The sequence below is a fragment of the Peromyscus maniculatus genome, chromosome 1, assembly GCF_049852395.1.
Source record: "Peromyscus maniculatus bairdii isolate BWxNUB_F1_BW_parent chromosome 1, HU_Pman_BW_mat_3.1, whole genome shotgun sequence".
In the NCBI taxonomy this organism is placed as follows: domain Eukaryota; kingdom Metazoa; phylum Chordata; class Mammalia; order Rodentia; family Cricetidae; genus Peromyscus; species Peromyscus maniculatus.
The window spans coordinates 26629360-26651549 of record NC_134852.1 but is presented as its reverse complement, the minus strand read 5'-3'; the positions used below and the strand labels follow the sequence as shown (position 1 = coordinate 26651549).

At 46.3% G+C, this 22190-nt stretch overlaps 1 protein-coding gene and 1 long non-coding RNA gene across 5 annotated transcripts; both read left to right on the top strand.

The window, feature by feature from the left end:
* The first annotated feature begins 4199 nt into the window (after positions 1-4199).
* LOC143272492 (uncharacterized) lies at positions 4200-21456 on the top strand. Its single transcript, XR_013050129.1, has 5 exons — positions 4200-4710; positions 6181-6291; positions 7193-7291; positions 12840-12909; positions 21239-21456. It is a non-coding gene; the product is annotated as an uncharacterized LOC143272492 (long non-coding RNA).
* On the top strand, positions 8081-12661 carry LOC143272424 (uncharacterized). Of its 4 annotated transcripts, XR_013049991.1 has the most exons (3): positions 9732-9906; positions 10723-11164; positions 11455-12661. XR_013049991.1 is itself a non-coding variant. In XM_076567315.1 (2 exons), exons 1-2 carry the CDS (start codon positions 9565-9567, stop codon positions 11555-11557), a joined length of 264 nt encoding a protein of 87 aa, XP_076423430.1. In that variant the 5' UTR covers positions 8081-9564; the 3' UTR covers positions 11558-12661. The 4 variants fall into 4 exon arrangements, 3 of the variants coding, with proteins under 3 accessions (XP_076423430.1, XP_076423472.1, XP_076423348.1); XM_076567315.1 differs by lacking the exons at positions 9732-9906; positions 10723-11164 and adding an exon at positions 8081-9725; XM_076567357.1 differs by lacking the exon at positions 10723-11164.
* Positions 21457-22190: the final 734 nt, after the last annotated feature.

Sequence of the window (22190 nt, the reverse complement as noted above, 5' to 3'; positions counted from 1 at the left end):
AAAGTCAGAAACTGACACCTGCACCTATAACCACCACTAACCCAGATGCCTAGATGCCAGCCCAAGAGCACAATCCACAACAGTCAAGGCCACATGACCACCAGAGCCCAGCTATCTTACTAAATCAAGTCCTGAATATTCCAACACAACTGAAGCACAAAAAAAATAAAAACATTAAAACCAGGTTTATGCAGGTGATAGAAGTCCTTAAAGAGGACATAAATAAATCCCTTAAAGAAATCAAGAAAAACACAAACAAAAACAGAGAAAATTAATAAATCTCTTAAAGAATGATAACAATAAACAGTTAAAGGAAATGAATAAAATTTTTCAAACCTAAAAATGGAAATAGAAACAATAAAGAAAACACAAACTGAAGGAATTCTGGAAATAAAAAAAGGATGTAAGTAAACAGGAACAAAAGATGCAAGCATCACCAGGAGAATCCAACACATGGATGAAAGGATTCCCATGCAGGGAATGCCCTGGGAAGGGGAAATAGAATAGATTTGGCCAGTGGACTAGGGGCAGGTGGTAACTGAGAAATGATCTACTTCAAGACCCAGCTTTAATACTTTTGTGTATATACCCAAAGGATGCTCCATCCTACCACAAGGACACTTGCCCAACTATGCTCATAGCTGCATTATTCACAATAGCCAGAAACTGGTAACTCATGTCCTTCAGTCAAAGAATGTATAAGGAAATGTGGGGTGTTTACACAATGGAGTGTTGACGGGAGCCAAAAGCCTAAGTGATCCTTGACACACATGCCACCACATTTAGGCTTCTCTCCTCTTTTCCTAGATCTAGGCCTTGCTTAAGTCTCCATAGCACCAGAACCTCTTCTCATAAATATCAGAACCTCTTCTCAGAAATCAGGTGACCGCACTGCAGTTAGGCAGTTAGGCAAGAATAGATAATCCCCATAGCAACATTCCCTGCTGGCAGAACAACCCATGATTAAAGTCCCCTCTCTGCTTGCATCCCCCTTTGCCCCTCCCTATATATGCCTTAAGAGGAAAGTAAGATTTTGGAGCTTGATCAGACATCCTGTCTTGCTCTCATTCATTGTGTCCATTGTCCCTCTTCACTTGCTGGCCCTCCCTTCAGGTCCCTGTTGAAGACCCCACTGTCAGGGGCAGAATATTACTCAGCTGTTGAAAATAATCACATCATGAAATCTACAGGTAAATGGATGCAACTACAAGAAATTATCCTGAGTGAGGTAACCCATTATCGCAAACATGGTATGTACTCACTTAGAAGTTAGCTGTTAATAAAGGTTAAGAATGCTACAACCCACAGACCCAGAGAGGATAAGTAACAAATTGGGCTCAAAGCTGGATGTATGGATCTCCCTGGGAAGGGGAAATTGATTTTTCAGATGGATTAGGAGGGATCAAGTGGTAGGGGAGGGGTGGAGGAAGACAGTACAAGGGACAGAGGCTAATGGAATTGGAGAACATTTGGGGGGCTACATGGAACCCTAGTGCAGTGGAAACTTCCACAATACTATGAGAGTAACCCTAGGGAAGACTCCTAGTAATGGAGGAAATAAGAGTCTGAACTGGCCATATTCTTTAACCAGACACCTTCCAGTGTTGAGACTGGGACACCAACCCAGCCACAAAACCTTCAACCTACAATCTATCCTGACTGCAAGATATGCAGGGACAATGGAAGTGTAGAACTTTTGGGAGTGGACAACCAGTGATTGGTCTAAATTGAGGCCCATGGTACAAAAGGAGTCCACACACAACACTGCCAGGAAGACCAGGAAGGAGAGGCTGGAAAGCCCAGAGACCTGTAATAGAAAACAAACAAACAAACAAACAAACAAAACAAAACAAAACAAAACATGTGTTCCACATGATCCAAATGATATTCTGCTATACTCATGGATCAGTGCCTAGCCTAATTGTCATCAGAATAGCTTCTTCTGGCAGCTTATGGGAGCATAAAGAGATCCACAGCCAAACATTACATAGAGAAAGTCCAAATTGGAGATCCCCATGAGGTCCCTCCCCTCAGAGCACAAGGCCTGTTCATTTCTGAAAGGAACCAGAGGAGTACAGAGTGGGAGGTGGGGAAGTGTGGGAAGAAACTGGGAGGAGCGGCAGGAGGGGAACCACAGTTGGTTGGGATGTGTTGTATGTGAGAAAAATATAAATCAGAATTAAAAGGCTGAAAAAGAAAAACAAACAAACACCTAGAGGCACATCATCACTGAATGATATCAAATGCCAATGAGAAAAACCAGTATACTGCAATCTGCATCTCTTCACAGAAACATCAGTTTCATGGCAAGAGCAAGGCAGAGCATTCCATCTCTCATCTGCCCACTCTACACTGCTGAAACATTTAGTATTAGGATTTAGATAGTGAGTCTTTTCTGTGATACAAGGAAATAGTTTCATGTATTTGCATGGCCACATTCATAATCCTGGTTCTGGAATCCTGACCATCCCTGAAATGTTACCTTTGCAGCACATCAGACTTTCCTTCATCACTAATATATAGGGACACAGATCCATCCTCAGTAGGAACTGTAGGGCAGCAATATATGTCATTGATCGTCATTCACAATGGACTCTCTTTCACAACTGCAGGTCTTAAGTCTATGAAAAATAGTTTCTTCACAGTAGTAATGGGGAGAATATAAAATAGAACAAGGCTGTGCTATGAAGGTCACATGATTTAACGACATTTTTGATAACCAGTGAAGAAAAAAGGAAAAAAGTCACAGGAAATAAACACATCTGATGAAATTGTCCAAGGCAGAGTACAAAAGGCCTTCCTGACTTCAATATCAAATAATTTTCAAGGAAATATCCGGACACAACACTGACCTGCTGCTCATTTACAGGAGACACAGCCATTCTTCTTGTTGATCTTCTCCGAGTTTCTGTCTCTGGAACAAAGACCAGAACTCTTGTTCACATTTCACATCAACGTTTAAAAAGCACAAACCTACAAATCTACAACCATGTTATGTGTGTTATGGACAATGTCATACCACAGGAAAAAAATCCAAACACCCAAGTGATACCAGGTCTTGTCAATATTTCTACAGAGAGGAGAGCTTGCCAAATTATACTTGGAGTTCTTAAAGAAAATAGCTCTCAGGTGGTGGGAGTCATCACGGCCTTCTTTCTGTTTCTAGGCCTGGCTAGGGGAACAATATTCTTATTAAGGGCAGTTTTGTGACCATATGGCGACAGGACGGTACTGTCTGCCTGCTTCCAGCTCATTGCCTTCTCTGCTGGGGTCAATGAACAGAGGTCCAAATGTTTGCTTTTCTAGCTGACTTCTGCATTCTTCCGGTCTGTGCTGGGCTCAGATATCTGGGTCCCAGGGAGGGAGCCCCTGCAGATGGACTTGTCAATGGGGGGTCAGAGTGGCAAGGGTGCACAGCTCTGACTGATCTCTGCTTAAGCCAAGCACAAGAAGCTCCTAGGCTGAGAGAGAGCTGTCTCTCTGCCTATCACAAGGACCGGGGGTGGGGGGCGTGGGGGGGGTGGAGGTGGCAGGCCTGACTGGTGTATATGATCTGATGATGTTCCTTCTCCCTTCCTTCTTGAATGCCTGTTCTCTGTGACGGAAACTAGACGCCTTTGGAGGCTCTCTGATTAAACAAACTTTTCCCCCTCCCCAGCTCCCTGTGACCTCCCAATGCTTAACCCCTTGGACAGGCTAGGAGGCTGGCAGACTGGGTCTAGGGGTTGAACATGGCCCTAGTGTGGACCTGGGTATAAGAGGGAGAAGGAACCCTTCGGCCTCAGAAGGGCTGAAGTTAAAGGACAGGCCTAGAGCCAAGACAACCAGTGTTGCTCTGATTTAGAAAGGCCATTTTTTTCTTTTTTGCTCACTTTTTTTTAAGACAAGATGTAGCCCACAGTGACCTCGCATTTCATATGTCCCTAAAGATGACCTTGAACGGCTCTTGTTATCTTCACCTATCACATGCTGGTATTGCAGGTATGCACCTCCATGTCCTGGATCTGGAGATCAAATCCAGGACACTGTGAGTGCTAAACAAGCACTAAGCTAACTGAGCTACACTCCAGCCCCTTTCTAATTTCCAAGTACTGGCAATGGAGTTTCCTCTTCGCTGTTTATTCCCTCCCCCTCCGCACCCCTCCCCCACAACTCTGTCCACAGTTCCTGGAACAAACTGCCAAACTGGCCAGCACCACCCCTAGCTCCCGGCTGTCCTCCCATATCCCTGTGCAGAAAAAGACTGAGACCGGGTTTCTTCCTTACCTTGGCACCAGGCCCTGATGGGGAAACTGCTGGAAGAAATTGAAATATGGCATTGGCTTCTCTTTCAGCCTGAAACGGCCAGAGATTCTGCCAGTCCAGGCCCCTTCTCCAACCCAGCAGGCCTCCTTCTCAAGGGGGTGGGCCATGGCAGTGGCAACTCTGAGATCCCATTCCTTTAAAACAGAAGGGTCCCAGGCAGATCTCTGTGAATTTGAGGCCAGCCTGGTCTACTGAGTGAGATCCAGGACAGGCACCAAAACTACACAGAGAAACTCTGTCTTGAAAAACAAAACGACAAACAAAAATAACAAAACAGAAGGATCTACTCCTGGCTGACCTTGGAGTGAACCTGCTGCAAGTCTGCCCCCGTCTGGATCCGCAGCCAGCAAGGCAGTGGTTAGACTGGTGATTGGCAGCCACATGTGGGAGCCACGAACCCTGAAGGTAGACATTTTGACCTTCGACTTTCATACACTGTTGCAGGGTCCCAAGTGTCTGCAAGGTGGCGGATTGCTTTGTGGGTGACTCAGTACAGCCAGAGAGTCTGGCCCTACCATCTGTCCTGGAAGCCTTTCCTAAGGAGCTTGGTTTGGTGGAGCTGTCCATGTGTTGGCAGGGCTGCTTGAACCCACTTCGCTTTCCTTTTATAGATCTTTTCTCTGCTTTCCCAGTGGAAAAGGAGGAAAAACTGAGAGGGGTGGGCCCAGAAAGATTCATAGGCTCCTCCCCACCAGAGAGCTCAGGTTGTTTTGCCCAGACACATAGCAGTGGGAGGGTGTAGAGTGGGGTGCTCTCCCCGTGTGGCTGCTCCCCATGCATACTCTGCAGTGACTAGGGTGGCTGGGGCCACCATTTACTTGTGTTCAGGCCTCTGCAAGTTCGCAAAGGAACAATCATGGAGGAGCTTTTACCTCATAGACTCTTTGTGCTGATTTAGTTGCTCCTTGAACACCTGCACTACTGTGCCCTTGGGTGTTCTTGTCCTGCTGGAGGGAAGAGCAAACTCTTTCAAAGGGCTGATGTTCACGTGGAGCAGCACACAAAAACGCTATTTCTGTTAAAGTTTGTTCTTCACCCAAAAGAAATTTTTTTTTTTTTTTTTGGTTTTTCGAGACAGGGTTTCTCTGTGTAGCTTTGCACCTTTCCTGGAACTCACTTGGTAGCCCAGGCTGGCCTCGAACTCACAAAGATATGCCTGCCTCTGCCTCCGGAGTGCTGGCCCCAAAAGAAAAATTTCTAATTAATGAATTTCTGATTTGTAAGTGAACCAGGGGGTCCCATGGGGGTTCTTAATCTGTTTAAATCTAATTCAGGATTTTTTCCAAGGTGTATCAGCTTCCAACCCACATAGCTGAACTCTAATATATCGTTCAGAAATTCTGACTGTCCATTTATTTAAAAACCATCTTTTGTGAATTTTTCCACTCTTGATTTTTCTTCTTACTGTAGCTGCAAGGTCTTTTTTTTTTTTAATGGTAGTTCTTCTCACTTGGATCTTCAAATCAGTGTGAACTGTACCTCTAAATATGACTTCATTGTAAGAGATGCACTTTCAGATTTTAAAATGCAAAGGCATTGTGGTCATGGTAATACATGATCCTTCATTCTTATTTGACAGAAGAGGAGGTGGAGACTTTTGCCTTTTAGTCAGAAATTGCTCAGCCTCTGTCCATCATCTTCAATAGTATCTATTCAAATGGGAAATTTTTTCCTTTGGGAGTTGACTTCTAAGACTTAGGATGTGGGTATCCTTTTGTGTTTCTCAAACTTTATATAGGAGAAGTGTAATATGAGATGTAGTGGGAGTGATTTGGAGGGATAATTCAGCAGTTGATCTCCAAAACTGTCACAAGTTTGAAATGGAAGGGACTGTTGGACAAGTGGAATAATGTGGCTGTGCATATGTATTAACAGGCATTGGACAGTATTCCATAAGAGGAGTTGAGAGGCCCTTCCAAGTTGGACAGGAGTAAAGAGCAGAAAAATGAAATCTGCCCCAACCGTCAAGGAGCACAGAAACTGCAGGTGAGGAGCTTTTAGAGCAAAAGATTCTGCTCCGGGGCACTAATGCTCTACTCTGTACTCTGATACTGACAAAGCATTTTGCACTTGAACCCTTACTTGAAAATCTAAAGAAATTTAGAGTGATGAGAACAGTGACTATGTTTGCAGTTCCTCAGCCCCTGTGCCCTCCTGAGGCAACTGTACCACGGAAGTGTCTAATTGGCCTCCCTTGCCCCTCTGCAGAATCTCCAGCTGGACAGAAAAAGAAACTCTTAGGGGTCTGGGTCAGGTCAAGCATAAGCTTGTCCCTTTCTAGGAGTGAGCCTCATAGATTGCCTCTGTTCCCTCCAGCTGAGCTTCAAGGACAGATCAGACCACAGGCTTCCCCACTTCTAGTTAAAGGGCTCCACAATCCTGCATCTGCTCAGCACTACTGATGCCCACATTCCCATTCAAACTGGCTCCCAACAGTATCAGGCAAGTTGGAAGCTTGGAGCACCACTCCCACCCCCCAACTCTCTGCACCTGGTGTCCTTGCCTGAGCACAGGTATAGGGGAAGACTAGAAATGCATGTTCCCTCAGCTCCATCCACTACCCAGCTTGAGCAGCCATGGGCCCACTGGCTTCTAGCCTTGTCCACTCCCTCCATCACCTCCCTCCCTGGCTTGTCTGGCACAGCTTCTCTTACATGGCTAGGAGATAGGCCAGGCCAGATTTCTACAGGGAACCCTTTTAGTGATGCTCTCCCTCTTCACCAGCCTGCTTGGTCACAGCCATCAGCCTTCACCATTCTGGACACAGTGACAACCATTGCCACTTAGTGGGCCAGACTTGTGAATATCTGAAGCCCAAGGGCTTCCTCTTAGGTCAGGTTCCCCATTTTCTAACAATGGTGTCTCCTTCCCTGTTTGCCTGGGTCAGTGATCTAGGACCAGTGACTCTGACCTTCAAAGATCTGTATGACCTGCTGCATCTTCCCTCAACCACTTACCCAGCTCTGGAGAGATCTGGTGACCTGATGTAAGTTCTTTTCCCCATTGCTTTGTTCAGTCCTTGCTTATCCTATGTCTTAGTTGATGAGACACCAATCTGAAGCTTCCCTGGAACACCCAAAGAAGGATCTTCAACCTAATTTATTGTCCTCCCTCCTGCTAGTTTTTCCCTTCCCAGCATCCATTACAATTTATAAGTGTTGAAAGACCCCCGCTCCATTATGAGGATATGGGGCGTTGGGCCGATGTTATGCCCCCCCAATAACTTGGCCTTAGAAACGCCATTCTGCAGGAATCAGAAAAACAGGAGTTCACAGCCATAGCCAGCTACCCGGCCTTGACAGAGATAGCTATGGCCAGCCTTGAGAGAGATAACTGTGGTCAGCAGCCTTGGGAGTAAGACAGTTGATATTTTATGGCGGGCCCCTGGCCTTGAGGAATAAGCAGCTGGCCTGGACAAGGCCAAATCAGCCACACACATATGACCCCAAGTTCACCCTGGCCTTCTTTGAAACAACCAATAGGGACCCTGTAACTATGCTTCTCGCTTCTGTAACCGCGCCTCTGCCCCTGGGATCCCATAAAAAGTCCCCCTTGCCCTAGGAAAGGGCGCAAGTCCTCCAAGAGACTTCGCCCCAGGTACCTGGTCTAAATAAACCCTCTTGCTTTTGCATCTGATCTGTGGTTTCGGTGTGTTCCTTGGGTTTGGGGTCTCTCCCGGAGAAAGATCTCAGCCGGGGGTCTTTCATTTGGTGGCCCGTACGGGGATTGAGACCCCTCCCTGGGACCACCGACCCACCATCAGGAGGTAAGCCGGCCGGCCTTGATTTATGTCATCCCTGTCCAGTCTGAGGGTTGTCTGTTTGTCTGAGTGTTAAATGTTGTTTGTTTGTCTCCGCGCCTGCGTCTGATAATCTGTCTGTGTCAGTGGATCTGAAAGGGGGGACCGACGGGTCTGGACTTCGCCACTGAACCCTGGGAGACGTCCTAGGGGAATCTGGGAACCTGGAAGACGTTCCACGGTTCATCTGAAGTGCCCTCTGTGGCACGGTCTGAAGACCCCTCTGGGGGCACGGTTTTTCTGGTTTTGCTTTCGGTTTGGAACCGAAGCCGCGCAGCGAGTTTTAGTCTTATTTATATTGGTCTGTCGTTTTTTTTTTGTTTTCTGTTTAACCGTTCTCCTCTTAAAAACAGCCATAGGACAGACTGTCATCACCCCCTTGAGCCTCATGCTTAAACACTGGTCAGACGTAAAGAAAGACACGAGCCAACAACAAAGGAGTCGTAATCAAGAAAAAAAAAATAGATCACTCTTTGCGAGGCCGATTGGGTTAAAATGGATGTAGGATGGCCTCGTCAGGAAACCTTTAACCTCAGTCTTATTTCACAGGTGGAAAAAAAAAGTTTTTGCTTCCAGTCCCCATGGCCACCCGGACCAGGTCCCATACATTGCCATGTGGAGACTCCTGACAACAGAACCTCCCCCATGGGTTAAGCCGTTTCTCTTCCCCTCAGCCCCCCGGCGGCAGCAGCGCTCGCCGAATCCCGGAGCCGAGGAAGCCAGATCGGCGGATCCCTCCCACTCCCTGTTCCTCCCTAACCCCACACCAGCAAGTCTTTTCCTCTCCCCGCGGGCCGCTGCTCCGGCGCAGGCGGGCGCGCGGGCAGGCTTGCAGGCGGGTGCGGGAAAAGGAAACGCGCAGGCGGGGCTGCCGGGAAGCTAGGGCGCCGGGACGCCCCCTGCCCAGTCCCCGCAGGCCGTCAGCGGTGATGGCGGTGGCGGCGGCGGGTGCCGGAGCTCCCCGCGCCTCCTCCCGTCCGCGCGGCCGCGGCGCGGTCGCGGGGGTCCGGGACGGCGCTGGGGGGGGCTCCCCTCACTCCCCGCTCTCCCCGGCTGTCCATGTCTCCCGTGCGGGCGGAGGAGTCCGCCCCGCCGGGCCGTGGTTTTCCGCGTGGCGCCTAACAGCGGACTTGGAGCTGGTGCAGACCAGGGGAATCTGATCGCGGAGGCCCGGGGCGGCGCGGACATGGGCACCAAGCAGAGTGGCCCCGCCGCCAACGGCCGCACCCGCGCCTACTCGGGCTCGGACCTGCCCTCCGGCGGCGCGCGCGCGCGCGCGGCGGCCCCCGGCGCGGCTGGCCGGGACCCGGGCGGCGGAGGCCCGCGGCGGCACAGGCGGGGCCAGGGGCGGGGCCGGCGACCAGCCGGACCCGGGCGGCGGGGAGCCAGCGGCGGCGCAGGCGGCCTCGGTCCCGGCAACGCCCCACAGCCGCTCGCTCGGAGGGGCGGTGGATAGCGCGATGGGCGGCCGAGCGGCACAGTCGGCAGCGGCGGCGCAGGCGGACACGGGATGTGGCAGGGACACGCAGGCGGGGCCGGGGATGGGGTCGGCGAGGGACCGCCCCCTGGCCGGCGACCCACAGCGATGTGCCACGACCGGCTCCGGCCCAATATGGGGAAGGTGACTAGGGGGCGGCGTCACCCATGGACGCCGAGTCACCCCGCCCCGAGTGTTACAACCCCCCCGACAGCGCCGGAGGGACCGGCGGCTCCTGCAGCGGCCCCCAAACAGCGGAGGATGAGTTCCTGCTTCCTCCCCAATTGCCGGTCGCCTACGAGGAAGGCGGGACAAAGCAGCGAAGGTAGGGAACACCTACATCTCTGGCCAGTTGCTCTTAGCGGGTCTCCAGGGGCTCTAACCCCCTACCGATTGGGCTCAGGTTACCAGAAAGAGACGCCGGCAGCGCGTTTTTAAAAAAAGGACTTAGAGAGACACGGAGGGAGAGGAAAAACAAACAAAAAAGTCCTGGCCACTGTAATGTCTCAGGGACAGGTCAGAGAGGGAGTTAGGAAGTTAGGACGGGAGATCAAAAAAAGAACACTGCTTGACAAAGACAAAGTGCTTACTGTAAACAGAGAGGACATTGGGCTCGTGACTGATCAAAAAAAGCCTCAAGGGTCTCGGAGACCTAAGCCAAGGGTCCTCAATCTGGAAGATTGGGGAGGTCAAGGCCAGGAGACCCCCTCCCCCCGACCTAGGATAACTCTCAAGATTAGGGGGCAGCCAGTGACCTTCCTAGTGGACACCGGGGCTCAACATTCAGTCCTGACCCATACCGGAGGCTCTCTCAATGACCGCACAGCTTTGGTCCAGGGGGCCACAGGTAACAGGAGGTATCAAAGGACCACCGAGAAAAAAAAAAAAGGTTCAGCTGACATCTGGACAGGACCCAAAGGGAGCCCCCTACAAGTCCTAGCCCTTTAAACTGTTCGTGGACGAGAACTCAGGCTTTGCAAAAGAAATGTTGATACAGAGACTGGGGCCATGAAAGCCCGGTAGCTGCAGGATGGCCCGCCCCCCTGTCTACATGTGGTAGCCATTGCTGTTTTGCTCAAGGATGCAGGGAAACTGACTTTGGGACAGCCATTAACTGTGTTATCCTCCCATGCGGTAAAAGCTCTGGTCCAGCAGCCCTCAGATCGAATGGTGTGCAGACCAGTTGTCTCCCTCAACCCCGCAACCCTGCTGCCTGGTTCATGGATGGGAACAGCTTCCTCCAAGAAAGAGAACGGAGGACTGGAGCAGCCGTCACCACCGAATCGGAGATAGTTTGGACCTCACCACTGCCACCTGGAACATCGGCCCAAAAGGCAGAGCTGATCGCGCTGACCCAGGCCCTCCGGATGGCGGAAGCCCGGAGGACCAGGAACTAACAAAGAAAATGGGGGCGAAATAAAGCCCCGAGCGACACGCTTACATCATAGATGGACAGAGGCCTTGCCTACCAAGAAAAAAAGACCGCTAACGTGGTAACCAAAAAACTCCTAGATGACATCTTTCCCAGGTATGGAATACCCCAGATATTGGGGTCAGACAATGGGCCCGCCTTCGTCTCCCAGGTAAGTCAGGAGGTGGCCAGGCTACGGGGGATCGATTGGAAACTTCATTGTGCATACAGCCCCCAGAGCTCAGGACAGGTAGAACGTGCAAATAAAACCATTAAGGAGACTTTAACCAAATTAACGCTTGCAACTGGCACTAGAGATTGGGTGCTCCTACTCCCCCTAGCCCTTTACCGAGCCCGGAACACTCCTGGGCCTCATGGCCTAACCCCGTTCGAGATCATGTATGGGGCTCCCCCACCAATTGTAAATTTCCTTTACTCTGATATCTCCTCTTTTGCCACTAGCCCTCCAATTGATGCAAAAGACGGTGCAAAAACCCCTGCCTGCCGGGAGCAACTGAACCGCCCGGTGATGCCTCACCCATTCAAGATTGGGGACTCTGTCTAGGTCCGACGCCATCAATCCAGGAACCTAGAGCCGAGGTTGACGGGACAGCGGCTTGGGTCCACACGTCACATGTAAAGACTGCCAAGGAACCCGACGAAGCTGAGGGCACCGAGACATCTAGTTCAACGCTCTCCAAACCCACTAAAGATAAGACTCACCCGGGGGTCCCCTTGATCCCCCTAATAGTCCTCCTGACATAAGGAGGGACATCACCAGAGAGCCTGTTTCCCTGACGCTGGCCCTGTTACTGGAAAAAATTACCATAAACAAAATAGCTGCTGGGGTAGATACAGGGACTGCAGCCCTTATGGAGACCGGCCAATTCAGACAGCTCCAAGTAGCCATGCTCAACAAAAATGATTTAAAAGATAGTTCCAAAGGTCACCGTGGTTTATGACCCTTGTCTCCACCATTATGGGCCCCCTAATCGTCCTCCTGCTCATTTTATTGTTTGGGTCATACATCCTCAACAGATTGGTGCAATTCATCAAGGATAAGGTTTCTGTTGCCCAGGCTTTGATCCTAACCAAACAATATCAGAGGCTCAGACAGTCAGAGATAGAGCTAACCCCTTATTCTCCATCCTAAAATGAAAGATTTCATTTGGTACAAAAGAAAATGGGGGAATGAAAGACCCCCGCTCCATTATGAGGATATGGGGCGTTGGGCCGATGTTATGCCCCCCCAATAACTTGGCCTTAGAAACGCCATTCTGCAGGAATCAGAAAAACAGGAGTTCACAGCCATAGCCAGCTACCCGGCCTTGACAGAGATAGCTATGGCCAGCCTTGAGAGAGATAACTGTGGTCAGCAGCCTTGGGAGTAAGACAGTTGATATTTTATGGCGGGCCCCTGGCCTTGAGGAATAAGCAGCTGGCCTGGACAAGGCCAAATCAGCCACACACATATGACCCCAAGTTCACCCTGGCCTTCTTTGAAACAACCAATAGGGACCCTGTAACTATGCTTCTCGCTTCTGTAACCGCGCCTCTGCCCCTGGGATCCCATAAAAAGTCCCCCTTGCCCTAGGAAAGGGCGCAAGTCCTCCAAGAGACTTCGCCCCAGGTACCTGGTCTAAATAAACCCTCTTGCTTTTGCATCTGATCTGTGGTTTCGGTGTGTTCCTTGGGTTTGGGGTCTCTCCCGGAGAAAGATCTCAGCCGGGGGTCTTTCAGTGTTTATGATTTTAATAGCTGTCTCACTCAGAGTAAGCACTTAGAGTATACAAGCACTAGGTGTCAGAAACAATGTTGGTTTATTCTTGTTCTTCCTCTCATTTTAGGACTGCACTGGCCCCACTAGAGAGGCACATTGCTGGGCTCAAATTACAGCATCTGTGACTCCATCTGCAGGTAGGAAGAGGTGGGAGGCCTGTTTTGGGTTCAGTCAATACATAGCAGTGGCTTTCTAGAGATTCCCATCTCATCAAATGACAAGTAAGAAAGGTGCTGATATAAATCATCAGAGAGGCTTCCTCCAGTGGCTAATGGGAGCAGATGCAGAGACCCACTGCAGAGGGACCCGCCTTTTGCACATCAAAGACATTGGCAATGAGATGCAGAGTCAGTGAGAAAAAAACACACAGACTACTTTCCTGAGGAATAAGTGCTTCTCATCTGCTCTTTATTTTTAGCCACCCTGTTTATAGTCACCACACCAAGTTGATTACAAATAGGAGGATTTTCCCCATAATCAAATGGTACACAGTTACTATATGATCATCATAAAACCATATTTTTCTGGAACAAGTCAATCTCAGTACATTTCTTAGTCGCATATTTATGTACTTTCTGAGAAACCCACATTCAGTTAAACATTCATTTTTTAGACTTCTCACAAAACCAAGATCCTTGCTGGGCAGTGGTAGCACATGCCTTTAATCGCAGCACTAGGGAGGCAGAGACAGGAGGATCTCTGTGAGTTCCAGGCCAGCCTGGACTACAGAGCAAGATCCAGGACAGGCACCAAAATTATACAGAGAAACCCTGTCTTGAAAAAATAAAAAAACAAAACAAAACCAAGATCCTTTCATCCATGGCTGTTTGCATAGGGAGTGGTTTTTTTGATTGCCAGGAAAACAGGTTACTAGTTTCACTTTTCATATTTTTTAGAGTCCTGTGCAATTATCTTTACTAGGCACTCAATTCTTTGTTTTGTAGTTACATGAAGTCCTTATTGAAACTGTTCTTTCAGCTATGATGCCCACTGAAACTCATGAACACATTCATCAAGATTAAATGAACTTGAGCCAGCCTGGCTCCTGAGACCCAATTGTTTTTCTTAATCCCTAACCAAACCCACAATCTATATAGCTCTTCAAGGTAAACTCATGAGTCTTAGCTGTGTGACTCTTCCTTGTTCTTATTTTCTATCCTTTGCAGCCCCTGCTTTGTCAAGGCTGGGCAACACTAATCCTACCTTTACCTATGTTAATTTCCCACTCAGATGACCTCTGTCACAGTCCCTCACTATATTTATCAAAAACTCTTAGTCATCAAATCCCATTTACACTAACACTATTATAGTATAAAATCACTGCTTCAGTTAAAGAGTACACCTTAAGAGGAAATCATCTTCATAATAATCCATAGGAAACATGCCAAGTAGAGCAGAATATTTCCAATCCCACTACATTAAAGGCAGTGGAGATCTCCCTACCCCCATTTACATCATGCCAGATACCAGAGAAAAATGTAAGACCAGAGAAATGCAGCAACCATGTAAAGGCACAGCAATAGCAAGAGACAGTCCAGAGCCAAAGCCCTCAGGGCCTTGCCTATGTAAGATTCGCCCATCAGTGCCTTCCTTCCTGGTGGTCTAATCTCTTGAAACTTAATGGCCACCTGATGTTCCTCTCACATGTCCACCAGCCCCACAGCCAAACATTAGGCAAAGCCTAAACTGGACACCTCCATTGGGATCCTCCCGTTGGAGCTCAGGGAACCCTGAAGAATAGGGAGAGGAGGGAATGTAGGAATCAGATGGGCCGAGAATACTAGGAGGATAACTTGGCCCAAAAAAAACTAAGAATGACTCATAGGGGCTCAGAGAGCCTGAAGCAGCAATAATGAGGTCTGCATGTCCCTTCATTAGGTCCTCTGCATATTAGTTTTGCTTGTTAGCTTAGTATTTTTTGTGAGACTCCTAACACTGGGAGTGGGGATGTCTTTGACCCTGTTGTCTGCTCTTGGGATCTTTTTCCTTTCACTGGGTTATCTCACCCAGCCTTGCTATGAGGGTTTGTGCCTAGTCTTATTGAATGTTTTCATGCCATGCTCAGGTGATATCCCTGGGAGGCTCTTTTCTCAAGAAAATCAGAGGAGCAATGGATCTGGTGGAGAGGGGGGCTGGGGGCTGGGAGGAGTAAGCAGATGGGAAACTGTGATCAGGATGCATTGTATGAGAAGAATAAATAAAAATATATGCCAGGGGTGATGGTACCGGCCTTTAATCCCAGAACTCTGTAGCCAGAGGTAAGCAAGTTTCTTTGAGTTTGAGGCCAGGCTGGTCTACAGAGCAAGTTCCAGGATACCCAGAGAAAGATATTTTTATTTTGGTTATGTCTGTTGATAATCCAGCAGATTATGGAATATTCAATGATCAAATAATGGCACTTAATAAATATTTCCTTTTAAAATAAAATCTTCATTTATTTCACAGTTGTATATATTTATGACATATGATATTTTCTAAGCAGGATTTAAATATAATGCTCAAGTCTGGTTGATTTGTCAACATCCACATCATTGCTTTGTGTTTGGAGATTTGAGGTCCTCACCTGTATTGGTTATCCACTATATGTAATAAAGTGGATGATGTACAATGCAGGTCTTTAGATATTGTTGTTCACTCAAATTGTGCTTGCATCACAACTCTCCAGCCTAAGTTTACCCCTCCAGTCTTCACAGTCCCTCCTATGTAGACATTGCTAGTCTATTCAGAGTGCTGTGTTTCAATGGCAGTTGTATGTATTCTACTGGTCAGGAGACAGAATCTATTATATCAATATCATTTCCTTTGATATCCAGAGAAGTGGACTAGCTGTCATGAACATGCATGGTTCTTAGTGATGATTTTAATAATCTATAGCACTAGCAGCTGTATAAGGGATTCCTCTTCCTCTACACCATCACCAGTATGTGTGACCTAATCCCTTTAACAGTAAGATTGTAACTTGGGAGAAATCATTGCTCCCACTTGTTATGACATGTCTTACCATGAAAAAATAATGAAATCAGGCAATTATTCTAAAAACATGCTAACAATTGGAGGTATCCTTTTAGTCTATGACTGTGCTTTTGTTTTCTGACAACTTCACACAAACTGGAGTGAACTGAAGAGAAGAGACCACAACTGAAGAATTGTCCACTTAACATTGCCAAGATTTGTCAGGAGTTCCTGGGTTGTATAAAAAAGCAAGCTGATCAGTCAATGGAGAAATCATCATTACTCCATGCTTTCTACTTCAGTTACTGCCTTGAGATCTGCATTTGGGGTGCTGAGAAGAAGGTATATTCCTGTTTGTTAGGATGGAATGCTCTATAGATATTAATGAAATCCATTTAAGTCATTACATCAGTTAGGTCCCTTATTTCTCTGTTAAATTTTGATCTTGCAGATCTGCCCAGTGGTGAGAGTGGGGTGTTAAAGTCTCCCACTATTAATGTGTGGGGTTTTATATGTGATTTAAGCTTTAGTAATATTTCTTTTACATATGTGGGTACCCTTGTATTTGGGACATAATGTTCAGAATTGAAACTTCATCTTGGTGGATCTTTCCTGTGATAAGTATGTCATATCCTTCTTGATCTCTTTTGATTGATTTTATTTTGAAGTCTATTTTGTTAGATATTAGGATAGCTACACCAGCATTCTTCTTTAGTCCATTTGATTGGAAAGACTTTTCCCAGCCTTTTACTCTGACGTAGTGTCTATCTTTGAAGTTGAGGTGTATTTCTTGTATGCAGCCGAAAGATGGATCCTGCTTTCATATCCATTCTGATAGACTCTGTCTTTTAATAGGTGAATTAAATCCATTGATATTAAGGGATATTAATGACCAGTGATTGTTGATTCCTGTTATTTTTTGTGGTAGCATGTGTGTACTTCTCTTCTTTCAGGTTTACTGCTGTGGGGTTATCTATTGCATGTATTTTGTGGGTTTATCTGAATTCCTTAGGTTTGAAATTTTCCTTCCAGTGCTTTCTGTAGGGCTGAATGGGTGTTGTTTAATTCAGATTTTGTCTTGGAATGTCTTGTTCACTCCATCTATAGTGACTGAAAATTTTGTTGGGCATATTAGTCGAGGCTGACATCCATGGTCTCTTAGTGTCTGTATTACATCTGTCCAGGTCTTTCTGGCTTTCAAAGTCTCCATTGAGAAATGGGGTGTTATTCTGATGGGTCTGCCTTTATAAGTCACTTGCCCTTTTTCCTTAGCTGCTGTTAATATTTTTCTTCTTTTTGTATTTTTAGTGGTTTAATTATTATGTGGCGAGGGGACTTTTTTGGGGGTCTGGTCTATTTGGTATTCTGTGAGCTTCTTGTATCTTCATAGGTATTTCCTTCTCTACGTTGGGATAGTTTTCTTCCATGATTTTGTTGAATGTATTTTTTGTGCCTTTGAGTTGGTATTCCTCTCCTTCTATCCCTATTATTTTTAGTTTTGGCCTTTTCATGGTATCCCAGATTTCCTGGACAGTGTGTTTTCTTTGAATGTTGAATCTATATTCTCTATTGTATCTCCTATACTGGAGATTCTCTCTGTCTCTTCCATCTCTTGTATTCTGTCGATTATACTTGCACCTGTATTTTTGTTCATTTATTCAGATTTTGTATTTTCAGCATTCCCTCAGTTTGTGTCTTCTTCATGGTTTCTATTTCACTTTTCAAATCTTGAGCTGTTTCCTTCACATGTTTAATTGCCTTTTCATGGTTTTCTTGGCTTTCTTTAAGAAATTTATTGATTTCTTCTAATTTTTTGTCTTGTCCTCAATTTCTTTAAGAGAAAAATTCATTTCTTTTTTTTAAAGCCCTCTAGTGTCTTCATGAAGTTATTTTTAACTTCACTTTCTTCTGTTTCTTCAACATTGTGATGTTCAGGTCTTGCTTTTGTAGAAGGGCTAGGTTCTTGTCAGGCCATATTGCTTTTTATGTCGTTGTACGTATTTAGGCACTGGCATCTATCCATCTCTTCCTCCAATAGGTGCAAAAGGTGCCTGTGTCTGAGCGAGCTGCTATTGGTCCAATTTGTGCTTGCTGTGTCTGTGTCTCAGAAGGCCACTCTGGGTCCCATCTTAGCTTTAGTTACATTGGAGCTGCCAGTTTCTGTATCCAGGGAGCTGCTCTTGGTCTTGTCTGGGTTCTTGGTCCAATGAGAGCTGGCAGTTTCTATGTCTCAGGAAGTCACTGGGATAGCAGCGGAATGGGTATGTTTGCAATAGGGTGTATGTCTTGTAGATTGCAGGGTCCAAAGGGGGGGCGTTGATGGATGAGTCTGCCCACAGGAGTCTTCCCTGCTCCTTGGCAACTGGGGAAGTGATGTGTGTGGGGTTCCCAGAGACTGTATGTGTCCCAGGGCCTAGGTCCTAGAGGCAGGACCCTCTAGGTGAGAGATGAGTCATTCACCTATTGGTCCAATCAAAGCTGATGGATTCTGTGTCTGAGGAAGCCACTAGGGTCATAGGGGGATAGGTATTGAGGTAGGGCATGGGTCTTGTTGATTCAAGGTTGAATGGGGGGTATAGGTGAGGGAGCCTGTTGTCAGGAGTCTTCCCTGCTGGCTGGCACCTGGGGTAGAGATGAGTCAGGGTTTCCAGGGACTGGTTCTATCTCAGGGCCTAGCTCCTAGAGCCATATCTAGGATGTGGCTGGGGCTTTCTCCCATGTAAAGAGACTGTACTTTAGGCCAAGTATATTTTTCTTTCTATCACTAACTCATGCCTTCATGCCCCCACCATTTGCTTTCCTGATCACCATGACCCAGAAAGAACATCCAGAGCTTTGAACCATACTCATGTTCTTTTACCCCCAATGCTCCCAGCTCCTGTCGTTTCTCACCTGGTGATTGGCTTCTGCTCTGATTCCAGAGGCAGGTGTTGACTATGAAAGGAGGCCTGTTCTGAGTCAGGATGGAACTTAGGTTTCATTAACTCTTTACAATGTCTGTAGTGGATATTAGAGCATCTCTGGACTGAGGATCCAGGAAGTGGGAAAAGTGAAAGCTGGGGTAGATGACCCTAAGCTGTGTCCTGGCTCTGAGTGTCCAGTTTAAAGATTCTGTGAACATCAGCACAAGTGAGGACTGTTGGGAACTGAGAGAGACACTTACTTGGATAATGGGGAACTTCCAAGTAGCATCCTTGTGGAGGAGAAGAACTTAACAGTTTCAAACAGTGTACTAGTTAGCATTAACAGTCACCTTGACACAGCCCAAAGTCATATTGGTGGAAAAAGTGTCCCAACTGAGTAACTGCAACTTCATGTCTATGGCCCATCTTTATCAAGTTAGGCTGTGGACATGTCTTGATGGAGTGTCTTAATTGGCTCAGGAGGGACCAAGCCTCTTTGGGCAGCACCATCCATATGCAGATGGTCCTTGAATGTATGAGATAGAAAGCTAAACATGAGCCAGAGTGTGAGCCTGTGTATGAGCCAGCAAGCAGCATGTTTTCTACCTTGACTTCCTTCAGTGCTACACTATGATACAGCCCCAGAAGGAAATGGACAATTTACTCTTTCCTAAACTGCTATGCTCAGGAGAAAAGAATACAACAGTGTATTGGGAAGAGCAGAAGACATGTCAATTTGAATCAGTGTTCTTTGTACTAGAAAACAGACCCTTCAGCAACATGTGGACAAAGAAAAGGAAGGCTTTAGACACCAATGATGGGCCAGAAAGTGCATGTGCAGCCCCTGTATTAGATTCTCGAGAGAAATGTTCTAGGATTTTCCTCTGAAATTTTCTAAGCACAGGGCTCCTTCTGAAGGTGCCTATCCTCTGGATGTACACTATTTCAATTCTTGTCATGGACTTCCTTAGAAAAATCTGAAACCTTGTGTAGATCCAACCTACACTAGAAGGAATTAGGAGTTCTGAAGAGCACAGTGAACCTGATGACAGGCCCTACATCCCACCTGTGCTGAGGGTCTCAGGGCAGTTCACTGTTGACTTGTTGACCATGCCTACTGTAGCCCTAGACGTGAGATTGTCATTCTCCCAGTGATCTCCATGGGGTGATATCAGGACACACCATTAAAAATCAGAAAATTGTTTTCCTGAGCCATGACCTTGCCTAGCCAACTCATTTCTATTTTTGTCTCCACTAATCCAGAGCTTCCTCCCTAGATTCTGTTCAGACCTACTGGCTCCTTCCTTTTTTCTGAGAACACATGGGGAACACTAAAGTCGCCTCTCTTGGCATCTCTCATAGGGCAATACAGGATTACTACCAGGGAATGACCTAGGCAAAGGGCAAAGGTGACCCAGGAAGATCGGGGGGATATGTGCTCACTGAACACACAGCTCAACCAACACATAATGCTGAAGGTTACTTTGAAGCCCTCCACAGATAGAAGGAGCTAACAGACTTTTCAAGAACACACAGATCGCCTCTACCCCAACACTGAGTACATGAAACTCCTCACACCATGGCTCCTGGAACATTCTCCTGGATCAGGCAATTGACTGGTGGCATTAGTGATACAGGATTTATCTTCATCCCTAGTCATCACTTAGCTAGTCCCTTTGCAGTCTTCAAAGACTGTCCTTTTCCTTCATGGAGTAAATCTTACCTTCCCAGAGCACTGAGGACACAGGGCAGACCGGATGCTCAGCTGGGTCTCTGTGTCACAAAGACACATAGACAGGATAGAGGCTCCTTCTTACGTGCAGACACAACCAATGCCGCAGGATAGGAGAGGTGATTGATCAAGATTACCAAGGTGAAATTGGATTGTTGCTCCACAATGGAAGTAAGAAAGGTTATGGCTGTTAAGCAGGAAATCCTTTAGGACTACTCTAGATTCCACCTTGTTTTATAATTAAAGACAATGGGAGACTGCAACATGTTAATACAGGCAGATAACAAAAGACACAGACTCACCAGAATGAACATATAGGTCACAGCTCCATGAAAAGAGCCAAGGATGTGTAGTTTCATTCTCACTGAATGAGAGTAAAAGCCATGTATTCAAAATTTAGTCAAATTATGTAAGTTTTAATTTCTGCCATAATAGGTTCCTCCCTAAAAGCAGGTTTGAGAAAAGACCAAGGAAAAAAGGGGGCAATGGGGTTTTTATATCCTCCCAAAATAGGGGAAAGGCTTTCCAGGGCTTAGGAGTTCCAGAGGAACTTTGATGATGTAGGTACTTGGCAGAACAACTTTGCTTCTGAGGGTAGAGGTCTAGGGTTAGGGCATGGAACATGTTCAGTTCCAGAATCTTAAGTTTTACAGTAAATAGAAACAAACTTCTTTTGACACCATGAAAAGATGGTTTCTGATATTAAGATGGAGTCAGGCTGGTCCATCAATCATAGGAGAAGGTAATTACAAATACTAGCTAAAGCATGTGAACAATTTCAGAAAGATGGATTAGAGTTGACATGAGTTATTCTGTTGTATTTTTTTAAGAATGTGCTCATACAGATATTTGTGTTTTCTTCTTATTTCTTTATCATAGGATGTAACATCAATCAAGAGAATACTAATGATTATTATATTTCAGTTTGAGATACTGAAAGAATATCTCTCAAGGAATCTTGCTACCTCTTCTAAATTAATAATGACTTTGTGGTTTTATGGGGACAGTTTTAGCATGTTTGGTAAAATTGTAACCAGGTTAAATATATATTTCATTTGCAATTACATGTGTGATAAATAAATTATGTTTAGTTATAAGCTAGTTATTGTTTTCATTTAGAAATTAATCACCGCATAAGGATATATGCTTGAGTAGACAGGTTGACAAGAGGTAGACTCATAAAGGCTGTTCTTGGTTATCAACTTGACTATATTTGAGATGAATGAAAATCTGAAAATGAAATGCATACCAGTTAGGGATTATTTTTAATTAATTTTAAGTAGGAAGAATCACTTCTAATCTGGTTCTTGAGGCAAGAAGACTCACTCCTTTATTCTGGGTGTTGAGGCAGGAAGACACACTTTCAATTGGGCCATACTTTCTGCTGAAAGCCTGTAAAGAGACACTGCAGATAAAGTCTTTGCACTTTGCCTTCTTGCTCTTGACTTCCTAGCATGTTTGCCTGCTCGTTCGCCTTCACTGGCATTAGAGCCTACTCCTTTCGATTCCCCATCTACTAAAGACCAGGTGAGTCATCCAGCCTCATGGACTGAGCATCTTTTAGATTTATGGAATTTCTTTTGATAGCCACCCATTGTTGTATTAGCAGGACTACAGGCTGTGCGTCATTCTATTAATCACACACACACACACACACACACACACACACACACACACACTCAGAGAGAGTCTCATTCCCTTTGACTGTTCTGGTGTGTGAATGTGTGGTAACCACCTCTGGTTCACTTTATAGTGTCTCCCTCTCTGTGTCTCTCAGTGTTGCTCAGTCTCTGTCTCTCATTCTCATTCTTCCTCAGTCCCACTGTCTCTC

Bases quoted from the DNA above. Each gene is read 5' to 3' on its own strand.
- LOC143272424 (XM_076567233.1), top strand. From the start codon at position 9,749: ATGGACGCCGAGTCACCCCGCCCCGAGTGTTACAACCCCCCCGACAGC. The intron at 9,907-10,722 runs GTAGGGAACACC...ATGCGGTAAAAG, and splicing joins GGCGGGACAAAGCAGCGAAG to CTCTGGTCCAGCAGCCCTCA.